At 42.9% G+C, this 15,080-nt stretch overlaps 1 protein-coding gene across 3 annotated transcripts in view; it reads right to left on the minus strand.

Annotated features, from left to right (window-relative positions):
• spg11 (SPG11 vesicle trafficking associated, spatacsin) overlaps window positions 1–15,080 on the minus strand; it is a 51,650-nt gene that overhangs the window by 2,170 nt on the left and 34,400 nt on the right. For 2 of the 3 annotated variants that reach the window (XM_017725271.2, XM_017725269.2), the window contains exons 29-38: window positions 4,961–5,175; window positions 4,541–4,690; window positions 3,126–3,672; window positions 2,723–2,868; window positions 2,355–2,559; window positions 2,114–2,251; window positions 1,683–1,816; window positions 1,106–1,213; window positions 812–980; window positions 79–155 (exon numbers count right to left, since the gene is read on the minus strand). In XM_017725271.2, coding sequence (XP_017580760.2) covers window positions 79–155; window positions 812–980; window positions 1,106–1,213; window positions 1,683–1,816; window positions 2,114–2,251; window positions 2,355–2,559; window positions 2,723–2,868; window positions 3,126–3,672; window positions 4,541–4,690; window positions 4,961–5,175 — 1,889 coding nt within the window. The remainder of the gene's footprint in view (window positions 1–78; window positions 156–811; window positions 981–1,105; window positions 1,214–1,682; window positions 1,817–2,113; window positions 2,252–2,354; window positions 2,560–2,722; window positions 2,869–3,125; window positions 3,673–4,540; window positions 4,691–4,960; window positions 5,176–15,080) is intronic. The other variant, XM_017725270.2, reaches the window with a different exon arrangement.

Raw genomic sequence — 15,080 nt, forward strand, 5'->3', positions numbered from 1 at the left:
ATATCAATTCACAAAAATGGGATAATAGTACCATAGAAATTAAGTTAAGGTTATGACCAAGTGAAAAATTGGGACTACCTTAGAGTAACTTTCAGCAGCATCTTTGAGCAAAAAGAGGACTTTCTGCAGGCCACTTTTGAGTTCTGGGGTAACGGCTGATTTGTGAAAGAAATAACAGAAAAAATATGAATTGCTAATGTTTATGAGTTTATAAACATTGAAATATAAAACACCACAGTGTCAGCCATATTACTTAACAGGGATGGGTATATTATAGTCTAAATCAATATTCAACTAAAAGTATCAATACTTGAGTAAAGATATGCAACATACACAAGTATGACATTATAAGCAAAAGTAAAAGTGCCTTGAGAAGAAGTACCAAAAAAAAAAAAAAAAAAAAAAAAAAAAAAAATATATATATATCAGGCAAAATGTACAGAGTAACTGTAGTGAAACAACTTAGTACATCCAGCATCTGGCAGTAGAAGAACGGATCTTTGTACAACTCTATTCTTCTCTTTTTGTGATTCTTTTAATTTAAAATAAAATGCTGAAGATCCAATGACTAATCACAAAGCAGTGAAGATCTTGTCACCAACAAAACAAAGCAATTCAAAAGAGGAATTAGTAACTTAAAATTAAAGGCAAAAGTGTATGAGTAAAAAAAGGATATCTTTACTCACAAATATACCTGAGCAGAAGTATTATGATCTAAACATACTCAAAATACTTCTTTTAATACCCATATTATGATTATTGTGTGCATGTTTTTAGTTTTACATCTCATTTATATGACAACATCTCTCACCCCATGGCTGTGACTCAATGAGTTTGAGTTGTGTTCGAGCAGCTCCTTCATGGTTCTCTCCAATCTCTCTGCGCATGCTGAAACACAGAGCTACCATGTTGTGTTTCTCACTGTCCCCTGGCAGACAGCGCTTAAGATAGTCCAGCAGAGCCGTCTTTAACCTGGTGTTCTGTAACACACACACACACACACACACACACACACACACACACACACACACACACACACACAAAGTCAGGGAGCGCACAGTCACATGCATGCAGAGATTATTATGATTGGGACATTTTTTCTCACCGACTCCACTTTTTTCCTCAGCAGCATTTCAAATCGGTGATTCTGGTTGAGCAGGTCAAAAACGTATGTCATTTCATTGTATCTTCCAATTCCAGTTAGAAGTCGCACCTGTAGAGAGCAGATAAAAGTTAACTTCTTAGGCACTGCAGTTATTTAAAGGGAAAAATCTCAACTCTGTAACTTGAATGAAAACAATGAAACATCCAAAGCAGACCAATGAGACTCTAATTAATATAACATATTGGATATACTATTAAAACATATTGCAAGAAAAAGTTTTACACTTAAAACATAACACACATTTAGAACTCAGTCAAAGATTGGTAAACACCTCGTCTTCAGAGGATGTAAGTGAATCATCTACATCAGTTTAATGTTGATTTTGCATTTGAGACCACATAAAACATATTGTGTAGCTCTCAGTGTTTGCTTTACATACTTGTGATGTGATGTTTCTTGCCTAAAAACAGTAGTAACCATCATCTTCAATCCTGAATTTCGTTTGTATTTTTGATCAGGATTTTTTGACAAAAGATGACAACAAAGCACAGCCAGTCGCAGAAGCGCAGATACTTACCAGCAGTCCGTATCCCTCCCCATGGGCCAAGTGTGTGTGGCTGAGATGCCTGGCTGCTTGCAGGACCTTGACTATGCCCTCCATGTTACAAGTCAGACTGAAGCAGTCATGGGCCAGTATCAGCAACTCAACAGCTACAGGAAATGGACACACCACACACACACACACACCATTGCAGCAAGGCCTTTCTACATCACTATGGCATTAAATATCTTTTATCTGGGAGCAAATGTCTGCCAGTTACCAGACAAAGTATCTAAAAAGACAGCAACTCTACAGTTATCTAAATTATTAAAACTTGAAACCTTATTATCCTAACATTTTATTCTGCAGTATACATTAACCTGGCCCCACCCACGCATGGACCCTTATAAAACTAGAGTGACAGATAACACACTGTGATTGGCATATAATATGTGTGTGTTACTTACTGCAGCCCAGCTCAGCCAGAGGGACAGTGGGGATGCTGTCCAACAACTTGTTGCCCACCAAGCTGGGATCTCCACATAGTTTAGCCAGCTGCAGGAAGGATTCTCTACCTTCAGATGGACTATATATGCACCGCTCTGCTGTGCAATGAGAGAGGCCAATAAACAAATCAAGCTCAAACGTGAATGTTTTAAAGAAAAAAAAAGACATACAAATATCTAGCACACAACTACCCGCAGTTACCTGTCTCTCCCTCCTGAGAGGAGGCCAGTAGGCCATCCAGCACAGTGGAAGAAATAAGCTGGGCTATTGTGTCTGGCTGCAACCCCTGGACGCTGATAAATGCCTGGGCTTTCTTATAGCGCTCGGGTTGGTGGGACAGCAGCACTTTTTGTAGCACTGCCTCTGGTTCTTCAGAGGAAATCTCAACATAAGAGCAATGCAGCTCCTGCAGGAGAAAAAAACAGCATTAAATTGAAAGGTAAAGTAAGGAAGTATGGGAGGCTTCTACTGAGACATTTCCGGATCTCTGGATGACTTTTCTCCTTTTGTCCGTTTCTGTTTGTTTATTTGTTAGAGTACTGATTCAATACACTAGAAGTGTGCTGTACCTTGGAGAGTTCATAGAGACTGAGGACCTGTTTGCAGTAGCTTTTTCCATGACGGCACTGCTCTACTAGCAGCTGGAGTTGGGAAAGAATCTGGTCTTCCGGGGAGGAAACCACTATGAAGGAAGACAGACTACTAGTGCTGGAGCCTGGGGAGAGGTGAAACACAGCTTGAAAGTTAAAAATATTAAATATCCTGTCTTTGTAGTGTATTAAATTGAATATAGGCTGGAAAGAATCTGCAAATCATCGTATTGTTTTTATTTATGTTTTACACAACGTTCCAACTTCATTGGAATTGGGGTTGTATAAGGGGCACCGCTTTATTAACACATGACCTGGTGTTCAGCTGCCACAAGTTTCAATCTCTAAATATGCCTTGCTCAAAAGAGATCAAAGTACGTACAGCTGGGGAGGCTGCTCCTGCTCTCTGTGTCAGGACCGAGGAGTTCCTGCAGGCTTGACTGTAGCTCTCCACAGGCCAAGCCCCGACACTGCAACACCAGACACAAATCCTTGTGATGCAGTCCAAAATATCTACACACACGACTCGCTTCATGAATATTCCCCTCGTCCAGCAGCTGGCCGATCAAAGTGGTCAGAGCCTTGCGCTCCTCTCCCACCAGCAAGCAGCTCTCCTCTGATGATAGAAGTTTATCCAGGTTTAAATATGCTGGATTGTTCAGAACAGCCATTTTGGAGAAGGAGTATTCCTTTAGAAGGCTGTTGAATGAGTCCTCTACCCCAGCAGCCGGTGCAAACAGGCTCTCTTGCTCCATAGCGGTGGTCAGGACCAGCCGACGGACTCGACACTGCCACTGTTGCTTCTCCAGATGAGCCATGCGCTCCACAGCAGCAGAGGAACTGCACTGGGACAGCCAGTGACCAGCCAGACCCAGCAGGAGGCAGCGCTCCTGTACATGAACAAGTTCTGTATCTTTTTGCAGAGGCTCCTACAGAAAAAAGCAGAATTCACAATAGAATTTAGAAATGAAAAAAAATTCAGTACGTTGTTAACATATTAATAATTTCTTATAATTCTGTCATAACCAGAAAACACTGTAGTTTACATTTACATAAAATGTCTTTACATGAAGTCTGTCCTTAGAAGAATGCAAAAACCAACATAATTTCAGCATTTAAGGAAGTCTTAAAGTGATGGAATATAAAGTAGCAGCCGAAGAGATCATGTCTTACTATTATACTGGCATTCACATGTTCATTTCAGCAAATAAACAGGATCTGTACATTAATATGTGCAGAAGTGTGTTCTCTGTTGAGGATTTGTCACTTGACATGTTCTGATTTTCTATCTGACCAGGGACTTTTGCATATGACAAAATAGCAAATGACAAATGTGACAGGACTCTTGTCCTTGAATACAGAGCTGACAGCACATAAGTACACAAAACACAGAGCACTGACAACCAAACAACAAACAAATAGCCTGATGGCTGAAATGCTGGAAAAAAGATAAACCGAACCTTACAGTTCTATTTTAGCCATAAATCAAGGAAATATGCGTTGATTTTGAGACTGTATCTCATATGATCTTATTAGCCTGAATAATTATCAAATACCCTTTGTAGTAAATTTCAAATGCAAGCCACTTGCACCATTTTTACTGATTTTATATCAAGGTTTTAATTTTTAGTTAAGAACAGCATCTACATACTCTCAAGAGCACAAAGGTGCAAACAATTCTGTGGTTTGAGAACATATCATGTATCTGACAGACTTTTCTCAAGAACAAATTTAAGAAAAAACTTGGATATTAGTAAATGAGGCTCAATAATAATGAAAAATAAAACAGAAGACAACCTCAGCCTGAGACAGAAAAAACTGGCATGCTGCCTCTGCTCTGATGCAGTCAGTCTTGAACTGCTCATGACACCTCCTCCAGAAGGCCAGCCGGGTGTCATGCCTCTCCCACTGCCGCTTGCTCTTCTGCACCTCCAGGTCCTGCAACAGCTTGAGCAAGACAGAATAGGAGAAATCAATTTGGAGAGTTTTAAATGATTATTTAGCTGTGGCTAAGCCAGGAGAATACCAGAAGAATATTAACTTGCTTGGCTCTTAGCAGTAATTTCCAGCCAACTCTAGGAACAAATTGTCACAAGGTGATTGGATTGGCACTTCCAGGTTAGGAAAGAAGTACTGATTCTCAAATACAGACTCCACTCAATTCCATTTGGAAGCCATAATGTATTGTCACGATTCATCTTGTTAAGATGCTCTCACCTCATTTATGATGAGGCAGTCGATGGGCAGCCCTGCCAGTTCAGCCACTCTCCTGGCCTGGGAGAAGAGGCCCAGCTCCTGCAGCTCGTCCAGCATGTTCTGGCACTCCCTCTGCAGGTTCTCAGAGGTGTAGTCCTCCAGCAGACATGGGGACAGGCACACAGGTGTCTCTGCAAGGATCTGGCTTAACTGACTCAGCTTCTTAAAGTCAGGACCTTGAGAAATGAAGGCAGGAGTGAGAATGGATGAAATGAGAGCTGTACGAAAACTATGAAAACTAAGGTGACTTCTTGATTTAACCCAGGCTTTATTATTATTACGGCTGTAAAGTTAGTTCTGACTCCTGGCAACCATATGAACGGTGCTTCTCCAGAGTGTCCCGTCTTTTGTTTAGGTCTTCTTAACAGCTGATTCAATAAATCTCTGAATGTATCTGCCCATGTTGCTGCTGACTGTCCTCACCCTCTTTGACCTTTAACTGTTGCAAGCACCACTGGCTTTTCCAAGGATTTGGTCTATATATCTAAAATAAGAGAGCTTCGGTTCAGTTATTTGGGCTATTTTTACTATTATTTTTTTTAATCTTCGGTTGTCTACTTTGCCATCCGAGATACTTTCAAAAGGCTTTCGCCAACACCAAAGACCAAAGGCATGAGTATTTTTTCCCGTCATGCTTTTTATTCTCTAGCTTTCGAATCCATAAAGAACCAGAGAAACACCATAGCCTTGATAATTCTAATCATTGTTTAAAGAGACACATCATTCATTAGAAGATTTTTTCAAGCTTTTCGAGTGTCATAAATTTAGTTTTCTACACGTCGAGCTGAAGACTAATCTTTTTATTGTTCTTTTCTTATTGTTATGTTATTTTCCTTATAGGGCCTTCAGGTCCCTCTGACATTCCTCTATGAAAATACTGAGAAAACACATATACTGAGTATGTAATCTTGTGTAACGGCTTTGTTGACGTGAAAGTACATTTTCTGTCATGGCTGTGGCTTTTTGCTCAGTATAGAGGTTGTATGTAGACAGAGGAGATGCTCTTGTATACCCATTTTTCCTGAGAACATTCTATAATTTTATGTGATTATCACAGTAGTCAAAGAAGCACAGGCAGAGTTCCTTGTTGTATTCCCTTTTCAGTGTACATCAGCTCAAGTACCTCTACTATTGTACAATTTTGCTCAGTATAATTATGCTCTTGATGTGTGAAATAAGGGAAATTGTATGAAGGTTTGCACTCTTTCTGGTCTCCTTTCTTTGGTATTGGGATATAAACTGAGCTCTTCCAAGCTGCCACTGAGTGGCTTTCCACATTTGATGACAATTTGTTCACCATTTTTTTCTCCAAAATCTTGAAATTTCCATTGCAATATTCTCAGTTCTTGATGATTACTTTTTGGCAAAGATCCGGCCTGTCTGATTTCCTCTTCTAGCACTGAAGGTTCTTGTGTGTAACTGACATCAACAAAAGTCTTTTGGCAACCGTTATATTTTTTGTAGTGGTCTTGATTTTTGTTAAATTATGACATGTTCATTAACATCCCTTAGCATTATCCACTTGAGGCTGAAATTTGTTTAATCTCAAAACGTTCCATGTTTTTCCATGTTTGTTTTCAGTTTCAATATATTTACAAACATTGTTATAGCACTGTAGTATCCATTTTAATGTCTTTTCATTCTTTTCTTTTTTTTTAAATATTTGATGACCTTAGTTCCACCCATAGCTCCTCTGGTTCTTAATCAATTAAGTCTAGCATCTGAAATCAGTTCCTGATGTTTCCTTCAAAGATGTTCTCCTGGTCATATTCTGCAAGCCTGATCATGGTCTGCTCGGCCACAATAGAAGCTTGCAAATTCACAACAGAAGTTCATGATCTTCTCCATAATCAGTTTCCAGCCATGGTTTTGCAATTAAAGTGCAGCTCATTCATCTCTAGGTGCAACGAAAATGATCAATTTGATTTCTGTGAACTCCATCTGGTGTTGACTAGGCGTATTAATGTTTTGGTTCCTTGAAGAAAAACAAAAGTCTTTGTACTTGCATAAGTTGATTAGTTACTCCCCTAATTCATTCCAGCTCCAAAGGCCGTGCTTTCCAATTATTGTATTTCTTTTTTTTTTTTTTTTTTTGCCTGTCTTGTCTGGCAGATTTGCAATCAGAATTATGGTCAGACTGCGTTACTGTGCCAAACAGATTTACTTTTCCAAAATGAGCACTATAGATTATAGGCTCATCTTGTCAGTGTTTCTTTTTCTTTATTTATTTTTTAATTATTTGATTTCATTTTGTTTATACATTTGATATTTTAATGAAAATGTGTTAGCATCATGCCAGACTTGACAGGCCAGGGGAATCTGTAAAGAAGGGAGAGGAGAGATAAGCGGGGGGGGGTAAAAAAGGGAAATAACATAAGGGCAGAAAAAAAGAAAAACACAGCGCAAATGCCACGGCGATGGTTCACCAACTGCTGCTCCTGAGAAAAGAGAAGAAAGTGTACCTGAGACGTACAGCACTTGGAGATACTACACAAATGACTGTGATGTATGTGTATGTGAGTGTGTGTGTTTGTGAGTGCAGTACAGTATAAATTTGTCACAAGATGCACTCAATATCGAGGGCAGAAAGCTGCGACAACATCCCCCCAGAGGCCAGAGGAAGGCAGAGAAAAACCAGGGAATCCCGCCCGCCGCGGCCCCCCCAGGAGCAGTGGAGACCCTGGGCCGTATCTCCCAGTGACCCCTGCATGCCCACCCCAGCGGAAGGGAGAGGGGGACTCCGGACAGCACCCCCCCCAGCCATGGATCGCAGGTCCAGGGGAACCAGAGGAACCAGAGCCGCCCCCAGGATGCCCCTCCCCATCACGAGGCAGCAGCAAAGACCCAGCGCCTCATACGCCCGAGAGCCAACCACTACCCAGCAGGGCCCCATCCCCGCCGAGGGGCCTTGAGCCGCCCCGGAGCCCAACCACCCAGGGGAGCGGGCCAACCGTCACGCCGGAGTACCAGGCCAGGCCCTGAAGCCCCAAGGCGCCCCCCATCTGGGGGGGAAGTAGCAACCACAGGGGAGCAGCCGGGAGAGGACCGGGGACAACAATCCCCCGACCCAGAACCAGCTGTCCTCACATACACTCAACCTCATATATACATCTACATACCTTCACTCCCTTATATTCCTCCACCCCTATATATACACCTACGCACACATACCTCCACACCTATATACATTCCTACATACATACATACACCCACATATATACATACACATCACCCCAATATGTACAAACACCCACCCATATATACACCCCCCCGTCCCCCTAGATGAGGTGGGGGCGAATGGAAAGGCCAGCCAGTAACAGTTTGTATATGGATGCATACATGGGACGAACGTGCACACGTGCGGGGGGGCGCACACACGGGAGGAACATGCACGACTGCACACGAGTCCGAGGGCGCACGCCAGGGAAGAATGCGCACGGGCGCACAGACGCCCACACCCACCCAACCATACAATGCCACATGGCTGGCACCGCCATACCGGCCACCCTCCGCGGCGGGGGCGGCGGGGGCCCGGGCAGCAACCCCAGAACGCCAGGAATGCCCCCGGCCCAGCCCCTGTTCCGGCGTTCAACACCCCGCCCCGGTAGGGAGCAGGAAACGGGTGAGGGATGACCTTCCCACCCTTCCACCTCCAGTGAAGTGTTGAGTGCAGGAGTTGGTGTATATGAATGTGGGGTAGTGTGTGATACTATGGTGTAGTTAAAATTGGGGGGACAGGTGTGTAGGCAAACATGGGCTAAGCACCGGGCCACTGGTCTGCAGTGTCCATCTACACCGTCCCCTCAAAAGCCCTGAATGTCTAAAGTGCAGTAAAAACTGAGGGACAGACAGTCGTCAGGAGACGAGTGAGGCTATGACAGCGGGTCGACCTCATTGACCCCCGGCAACATGCCTGCCCCCAGGATCCTAAATGTATGAGTACTGTGTGTGTTTGTGTGTGTTTGCTTGGGTGGGGGAGTAATGTATGTGTGTGTGTGTGTGTGTGTGTGTCTGGGGGTGGATGGAGGGGGGGTATGTAGGTCCAGAGGCAATGATCCTCTGGAAGAGGAGAGCCAGCTGACTAGCTGGCTCATGAGGCTCCGCGTTTCACTGTCCCCCCGCTCGAGGCAGGATGAGGTCGGCCCGGGGAGGTCACGGAGACACCCTATGCCGCCACCCCGCCCAAGCCCCCACCTCCCCCACCGCAGAGAGCAGCCCGCCCAGCAACACCAACCACACAGCACCACATGCCCATGCGAACGCGGGCGTCCGCACATCCACCCCCCCCCCCCCCCCACCGCACACACCCCCGGACCCACACACAGCCCCCCCCCCCCCGCACACACACACCCCCACACATACACACACCCGTCCCACATATACATCTACCCTCATGTGTACCCACACATTCACTTAGACATATATGTACACCTAGACACATTCATCCTCTATATACACCCACACATCCACCTGCTCTCATATATACACCTACACATAGACCCCCACATCTATATACACCTGTACCGAACCATTCCAGTCAAACAACAACAGACATCAACGAGACAGAAGACAAGCTGGCCTGAGTCAGGAACCCATTGCCCCCAGTCCACCCCACACCCCCCCCACTGGACACCGCCCCACCCCCGCCACTCAGGCACCCCAGAACCCCAAGGCACAGACCCAACGCCCCGACGCAAGGTCAACCCGCCCCACCCGGTGGTGCGCCCGCAGCGGCGCAAGCCATCCCCGCACGGGCAGGGACCCAGCATGGGGTCGGGCGGCTCTAAGGCATCGGGCCCCGGGTCCCGCCACTAGCCCCGGAGGGGAGGCTAGCTACCCCACCCAGGGCCTGCACCCGCCCTCCACGCATCCCCGGACCTGCACCCGAGGCAAAACGGCGGCGCCCCCCAAGCCCCCACCCATCCACCACCAACCAGGGCAAGCACACAGACACCCCAGGTCAGCCGCCGAGGCCCCCCAGCTTACTCAGGAAGTTACCGACACAAGCAGTCATCCCAGAGTCAATTCCCAGCCACCAACTAGGCCACCCGGGAGATGAAACCACAGCCAACCACCCCGACTAACTAGTGGAGTTGATCAGTGGGAGCCAAAGAGAGTTAAATTCCTCCAACTGGTTTTTAGAGGAAGCAGACATTCTTTCCAGACTAATGTGATCAAATAATACATTTTTGTAAAGAGTAATATGTAGATCTTTTTTTTGCTTCCAGTTAATGAGGATGGTTTTCTTGGCGATGCATAGGGCAGTGAGAACTATGTGTGATGTATTTGCATCCATAACCAATTCACTGACGTCTCCTAAGATGCACAGTCTGGGTGAGGTTGGGATGCAACATTTAAGCCACGTGGACAAGTCTGTACATATCCTGTGCCAGAACATCTGAACAGGCCTACAATCCCATATAGCATGCAGATAGTTATCGGTTACATTGGCTGTACAGTGGGTGCATATGTTTGATTGTGCTAGGCCCATTTGGAACATCCTTTGTCCTGTATAATGTACTCTATGAAGGACTTTGTATTGTATAAGTTGTAAGTTGGGGCTTTTACTTATTTTGAAGATATTTGAACATATTTCTATCCAAAAGCTTTGACCTTGATTGATAGAGAGATCACGTTCCCATTTGGCTATCGGGAGGGAGATTGAGTCATCAAATTTTAATAATAATTTGTACAGTTTTGATAATAATTTAGGGGTACATAAATTTAAAAATTCAGTTACCCATGTTGATATTTCCAGATTTAGTTGGTTGGGATTAAATCTCTCTTGAATGATGGATTTCAATTGTTGATATTCAAGAAATTTACTGTTGTTTATTCCATATTCTGATATGAGTTCCTGGAATGTGATAAAGTTTCCCTCTTTAATAACATGTTCTAAATTTTTTATTCCCTTTTCACGCCATGATGTGAAATTTAGTACTTTCTTATTCTGACAAATGTCTGGATTGTTCCAAATGGGTGTTAGTTTGCATGGAATAAGTGGAGACTGAGTTAGTTTTAGAAATTCCCACCAGGCTGTCAGTGAGCTATTTATACTGAGGCTTTTAAAAGCGTCGTGGCGCTTAATATTAGAGCTAATGTAAGGTAAGTCTGAGAGTTTTGTTTTTCTACAGAATGCTTGTTCTAGGTCCAACCATGGACTGTCTAGTAAGTCAGGTTTGATCCATTTTGAAATGTATTGTAATCTATTGGCTAAGAAATAATTATAAAAATTTGGTAGTTCTAAACCACCATTGTTTTTCCGCTTTTGTAGAGTTTTCAGACTTATTCTTGATGGCTTATTTTTCCATAAGAATTGTGAGATGTTTGAATCTAAGGACTTAAACCAAGCAGCAGGGGGTTTATTTGGGATTAGTGAGAATAAATAGTTGATTTTTGGTAAAACCATCATTTTAATGGTAGCGACTCTCCCCATGAGTGATATAGGTAAGGCGTTCCAACGTTTGAGATCATCTTCTATTGTTTTCAGTAAAGGGATATGATTTAACTGCACTAAGTCTGAAAGCCTAGCAGAGACATGTATGCCTAAATATCTAATATTACCTGATTGTAGTGGAATGGCGGTTGTGTTCTGGAAACTACAGTTTATAGGCAAAACTGTTGATTTTCCCCAGTTGATGGAATAATCTGATATAGAAGAGAAGCTATCTATTAGTCTAATTGTATTCGGGAGAGAAGCTTGGGAGTTTTCCAGGAAAAGTAATACATCATCTGCATAAAGACTTATCTTGTGGTTTGTAGTTTCTGTGTTAATTCCTTTAATATTTGTATTTTGTCAAATTGCTGCTGCTAATGGCTCAATGAAGATAACGAAAAGTGAGGGTGATAGTGGGCAGCCCTGCCTGGTGCCCCTCTGCAGAGTGAAGCTTTGTGAAGTGATATCGTTTGTCCTAACACGTGCACTAGGAGAGCTATGTAAGGTTTTGATCCAGTTTGTGAAGGTTGAACCAAATCCAAATTTGTGTAGGACTGCTAATAAATATTTCCAGTTTACCCGATCAAATGCCTTTTCTGCGTCTAAAGATACAATGGTTGTTTCTAATTTGTTAATTGTGCAGTAATCTATTATGTTTACTAGTCTGCGTGTGTTATTGGCTGATTGTCTACCCTTGATAAAACCTGTCTGGTCAGGATGTACTATAAGTGGAGTGATTTCCTCTAATCTTCTGGCAAGGACTTTGCAAATAATTTTAAGATCTACGTTTATGAGTGAAATTGGGCGAAAGCTAGAAGGCAGTGTAGGGTCTTTGCCTGGTTTAAGAAGTAGGCTAATGTTAGCAGAATTCATGTCTGGGGACAGTACGTTCTCATTTTGAATTTGAGTTACCATTCTGAAAAAGGTTGGTTCTAGCACAGACCAGAATTCTTTGTAGAACTCTACTGGAAATCCATCTGGGCCTGGGGCTTTGTTATTTGGTAGATGCTGCAGGGCTTCATGTAATTTGGATAAAGCAAGTGGTGAATCCAGTGCAACAACTTGTTCATTTTTCAGCTTGGGGAGATTTATATTATTAAGAAATTCTTCAATAGCTGCGTTAGAAGGATTAATCTGTGATGAATATAAGGCTTTGTAAAACTCTTTAAAAGCTTTATTTATTTGTTGTGGATCATGAGTAATGTTTCCAGTTGAGACTTTAATAGAAGAGATAGTTGTTTTTTCTTTATTTAGCTTTAACTGGTTAGCAAGGAATTTTCCGGATTTATTGCTATGTTCAAAGTTCTGCCAACGCAACCTTTGCAGTAAAAATTGTGTCTTTTTGTCTATTATTTCATTTAATTCTAGTTTGAGTTTTCTCAGCTTGCTCATTGTGTGTTCTTGTGGTGAAGCCGCATGGGCAGCTTCTAAGGATTTTATTTTTTCTTCCAATTCTAATACCTGTATTTTTTCTTTTTTTTTCTTATGTGTGCAGTAGGATATTATCTTCCCCCGCATTACTGCCTTTCCTGCTTCCCAAAGAACACACTGTGATGTTCCTGGCAGGTCGTTATTTTCTAAATATGTTGTCCATTCCTTTTTGAAATAATTAATGAAATCTTGTTCTTTAAGTAATGATGTATTTAATCTCCAGTTCCTATTTGTTGGTGTGGTTCTTTTCTGTGCCAGAGAGAGAGATACCGGTGCATGGTCACTGATAGTGATAGGGTGAATCTGAGTGTCTGTGACATCCATCATAATAGAGTTGCTAACTAAGAAGTTGTCTAAACGAGAATGTGAATGGTGTACTGCTGAGAAGAAGGTGTAATCCCGGAGAGTGGGGTGATGTGAACGCCACGCATCAGAGAGCCCAAAGTCGTTCATATATTATTTTAGAGTGTCTGCAGACTGCCAGTTCCTTTGACTCACTGCTGTACTGAGCCTGTCGATTTTTGGATGAAGCACCAGGTTGAAATCTCCTCCTATTATTAGTTTGGTGTCAGAATGATCAGAGAGTGCTGTGAAGATATTATGAAAAAAGGAGGGGTCGTCAACATTTGGCCCATATATATTAGCAATACATAAATGCATATTTAGAATCGATAAGTTAAGTATTATAAATCTACCTTCAGGATCTGTTATATTGTTGCTAATGGAAAAGTTTATCCTTCTGTTAATTAGTATGGCCACCCCCCTTTGTTTTGAGTTGTAGCAGGCTGAGTACGCATGAGGGAACTGAGGAGAGGTCAGTGTGTATGTAGGTGTTTTTGACATGTGTGTTTCCTGTAGAAAGACAATATCTGCTTGCAAGTTACTTAGCCGATTAAAAATTTTCAATCTCTTTTCCCTCGAACCAGCTCCACGTACATTCCATGTAACAAACCTCAGTGTACTCATGTTAAAACTAGCTGTTTGAGTGTTGGATGTTTACTAGAGGTGTATGTGTTGTATAAGTGTGCTGTATGCCTGTGTTGTATGTTTTGTGTGTGTATCTGCACTATATGTCTGTGTGTGTGTGTCTGTGCCTGCATGTATCGGTCGTGTATGCCTATGTGTCTGCGCTGTGTTTGTGTGTGTCTCCTGTATGTTTGTGTGAGTGTGTGCTGTGTGTCTCTGTGTGTGTCTGTTAGATATGCCTGTATGTATGTGTGTGTGTGTGTGTGTGTGTGTGTGTGTGTGTGTGTGTGTGTGTGTGTGTGTGCTGTGTGTCTCTGTGTGTGTCTGTTAGATATGCCTGTATGTATGTGTGTGTGTGTGTGTGTGTGCTGTGTGTCTGTGTGTGTCTGTTAGATATGCCTGTATGTATGTGTGTGTGTGTGTGTGTGTGCTGTGTGTCTCTGTGTGTGTCTGTTAGATATGCCTGTATGTATGTGTGTGTGTGTGTGTGTGCTGTGTGTCTCTGTGTGTGTCTGTTAGATATGCCTGTATGTATGTGTGTGTGTGTGTGTGTGTGTGTGTGTGTGTGTGTGTGTGTGCTGTGTGTCTCTGTGTGTGTCTGTTAGATATGCCTGTATGTATGTGTGTGTGTGTGTGTGTGTGTGTGCTGTGTGTCTCTGTGTGTGTCTGTTAGATATGCCTGTATGTATGTGTGTGTGTGTGTGTGTGTGTGTGTGTGTGTGCTGTGTGTCTCTGTGTGTGTCTGTTAGATATGCCTGTATGTATGTGTGTGTGTGTGTGTGTGTGTGTGAACAAATCGCTTAAAGTGAATGAACAAATCGCTGTGTGGGTATTGAAAGAGAGAGGGGGAGGAAAAAAAGGTGATACGTAAAATGAAAGTGCACATACAACAACAACAACAAAAAAAAGGGAAAACAAATACATCTTAAGGAAGAAGAAAACATTTAAATTATTTAAGGCACTCTGCTTATTAAACCGGCATTAATGATTTTTTTTTTTTAGACATGTTGTATTATACTAGTGGAAAGGTGATATGTTAAAGTATTCGGATAAAGGCGTCGGTGTTGATACAGATCACCTGATTAGTACAGCCATGGTGTGATATTAATGTCGCGGTAGAGTTGACCGTTAACGTACAGTTTATCCACTGCAATGACGGCCCGGGAGCCTCCTTGGATGAAACGTTTACGGATGGGGAACAGGACCTTGCGTCGCTCCAGGATCTCCTTGGGGAACTGGTCGTTTAAA

Source organism: Pygocentrus nattereri, chromosome 11 (genome assembly GCF_015220715.1).
Source record: "Pygocentrus nattereri isolate fPygNat1 chromosome 11, fPygNat1.pri, whole genome shotgun sequence".
In the NCBI taxonomy this organism is placed as follows: Eukaryota; Metazoa; Chordata; class Actinopteri; order Characiformes; family Serrasalmidae; genus Pygocentrus; species Pygocentrus nattereri.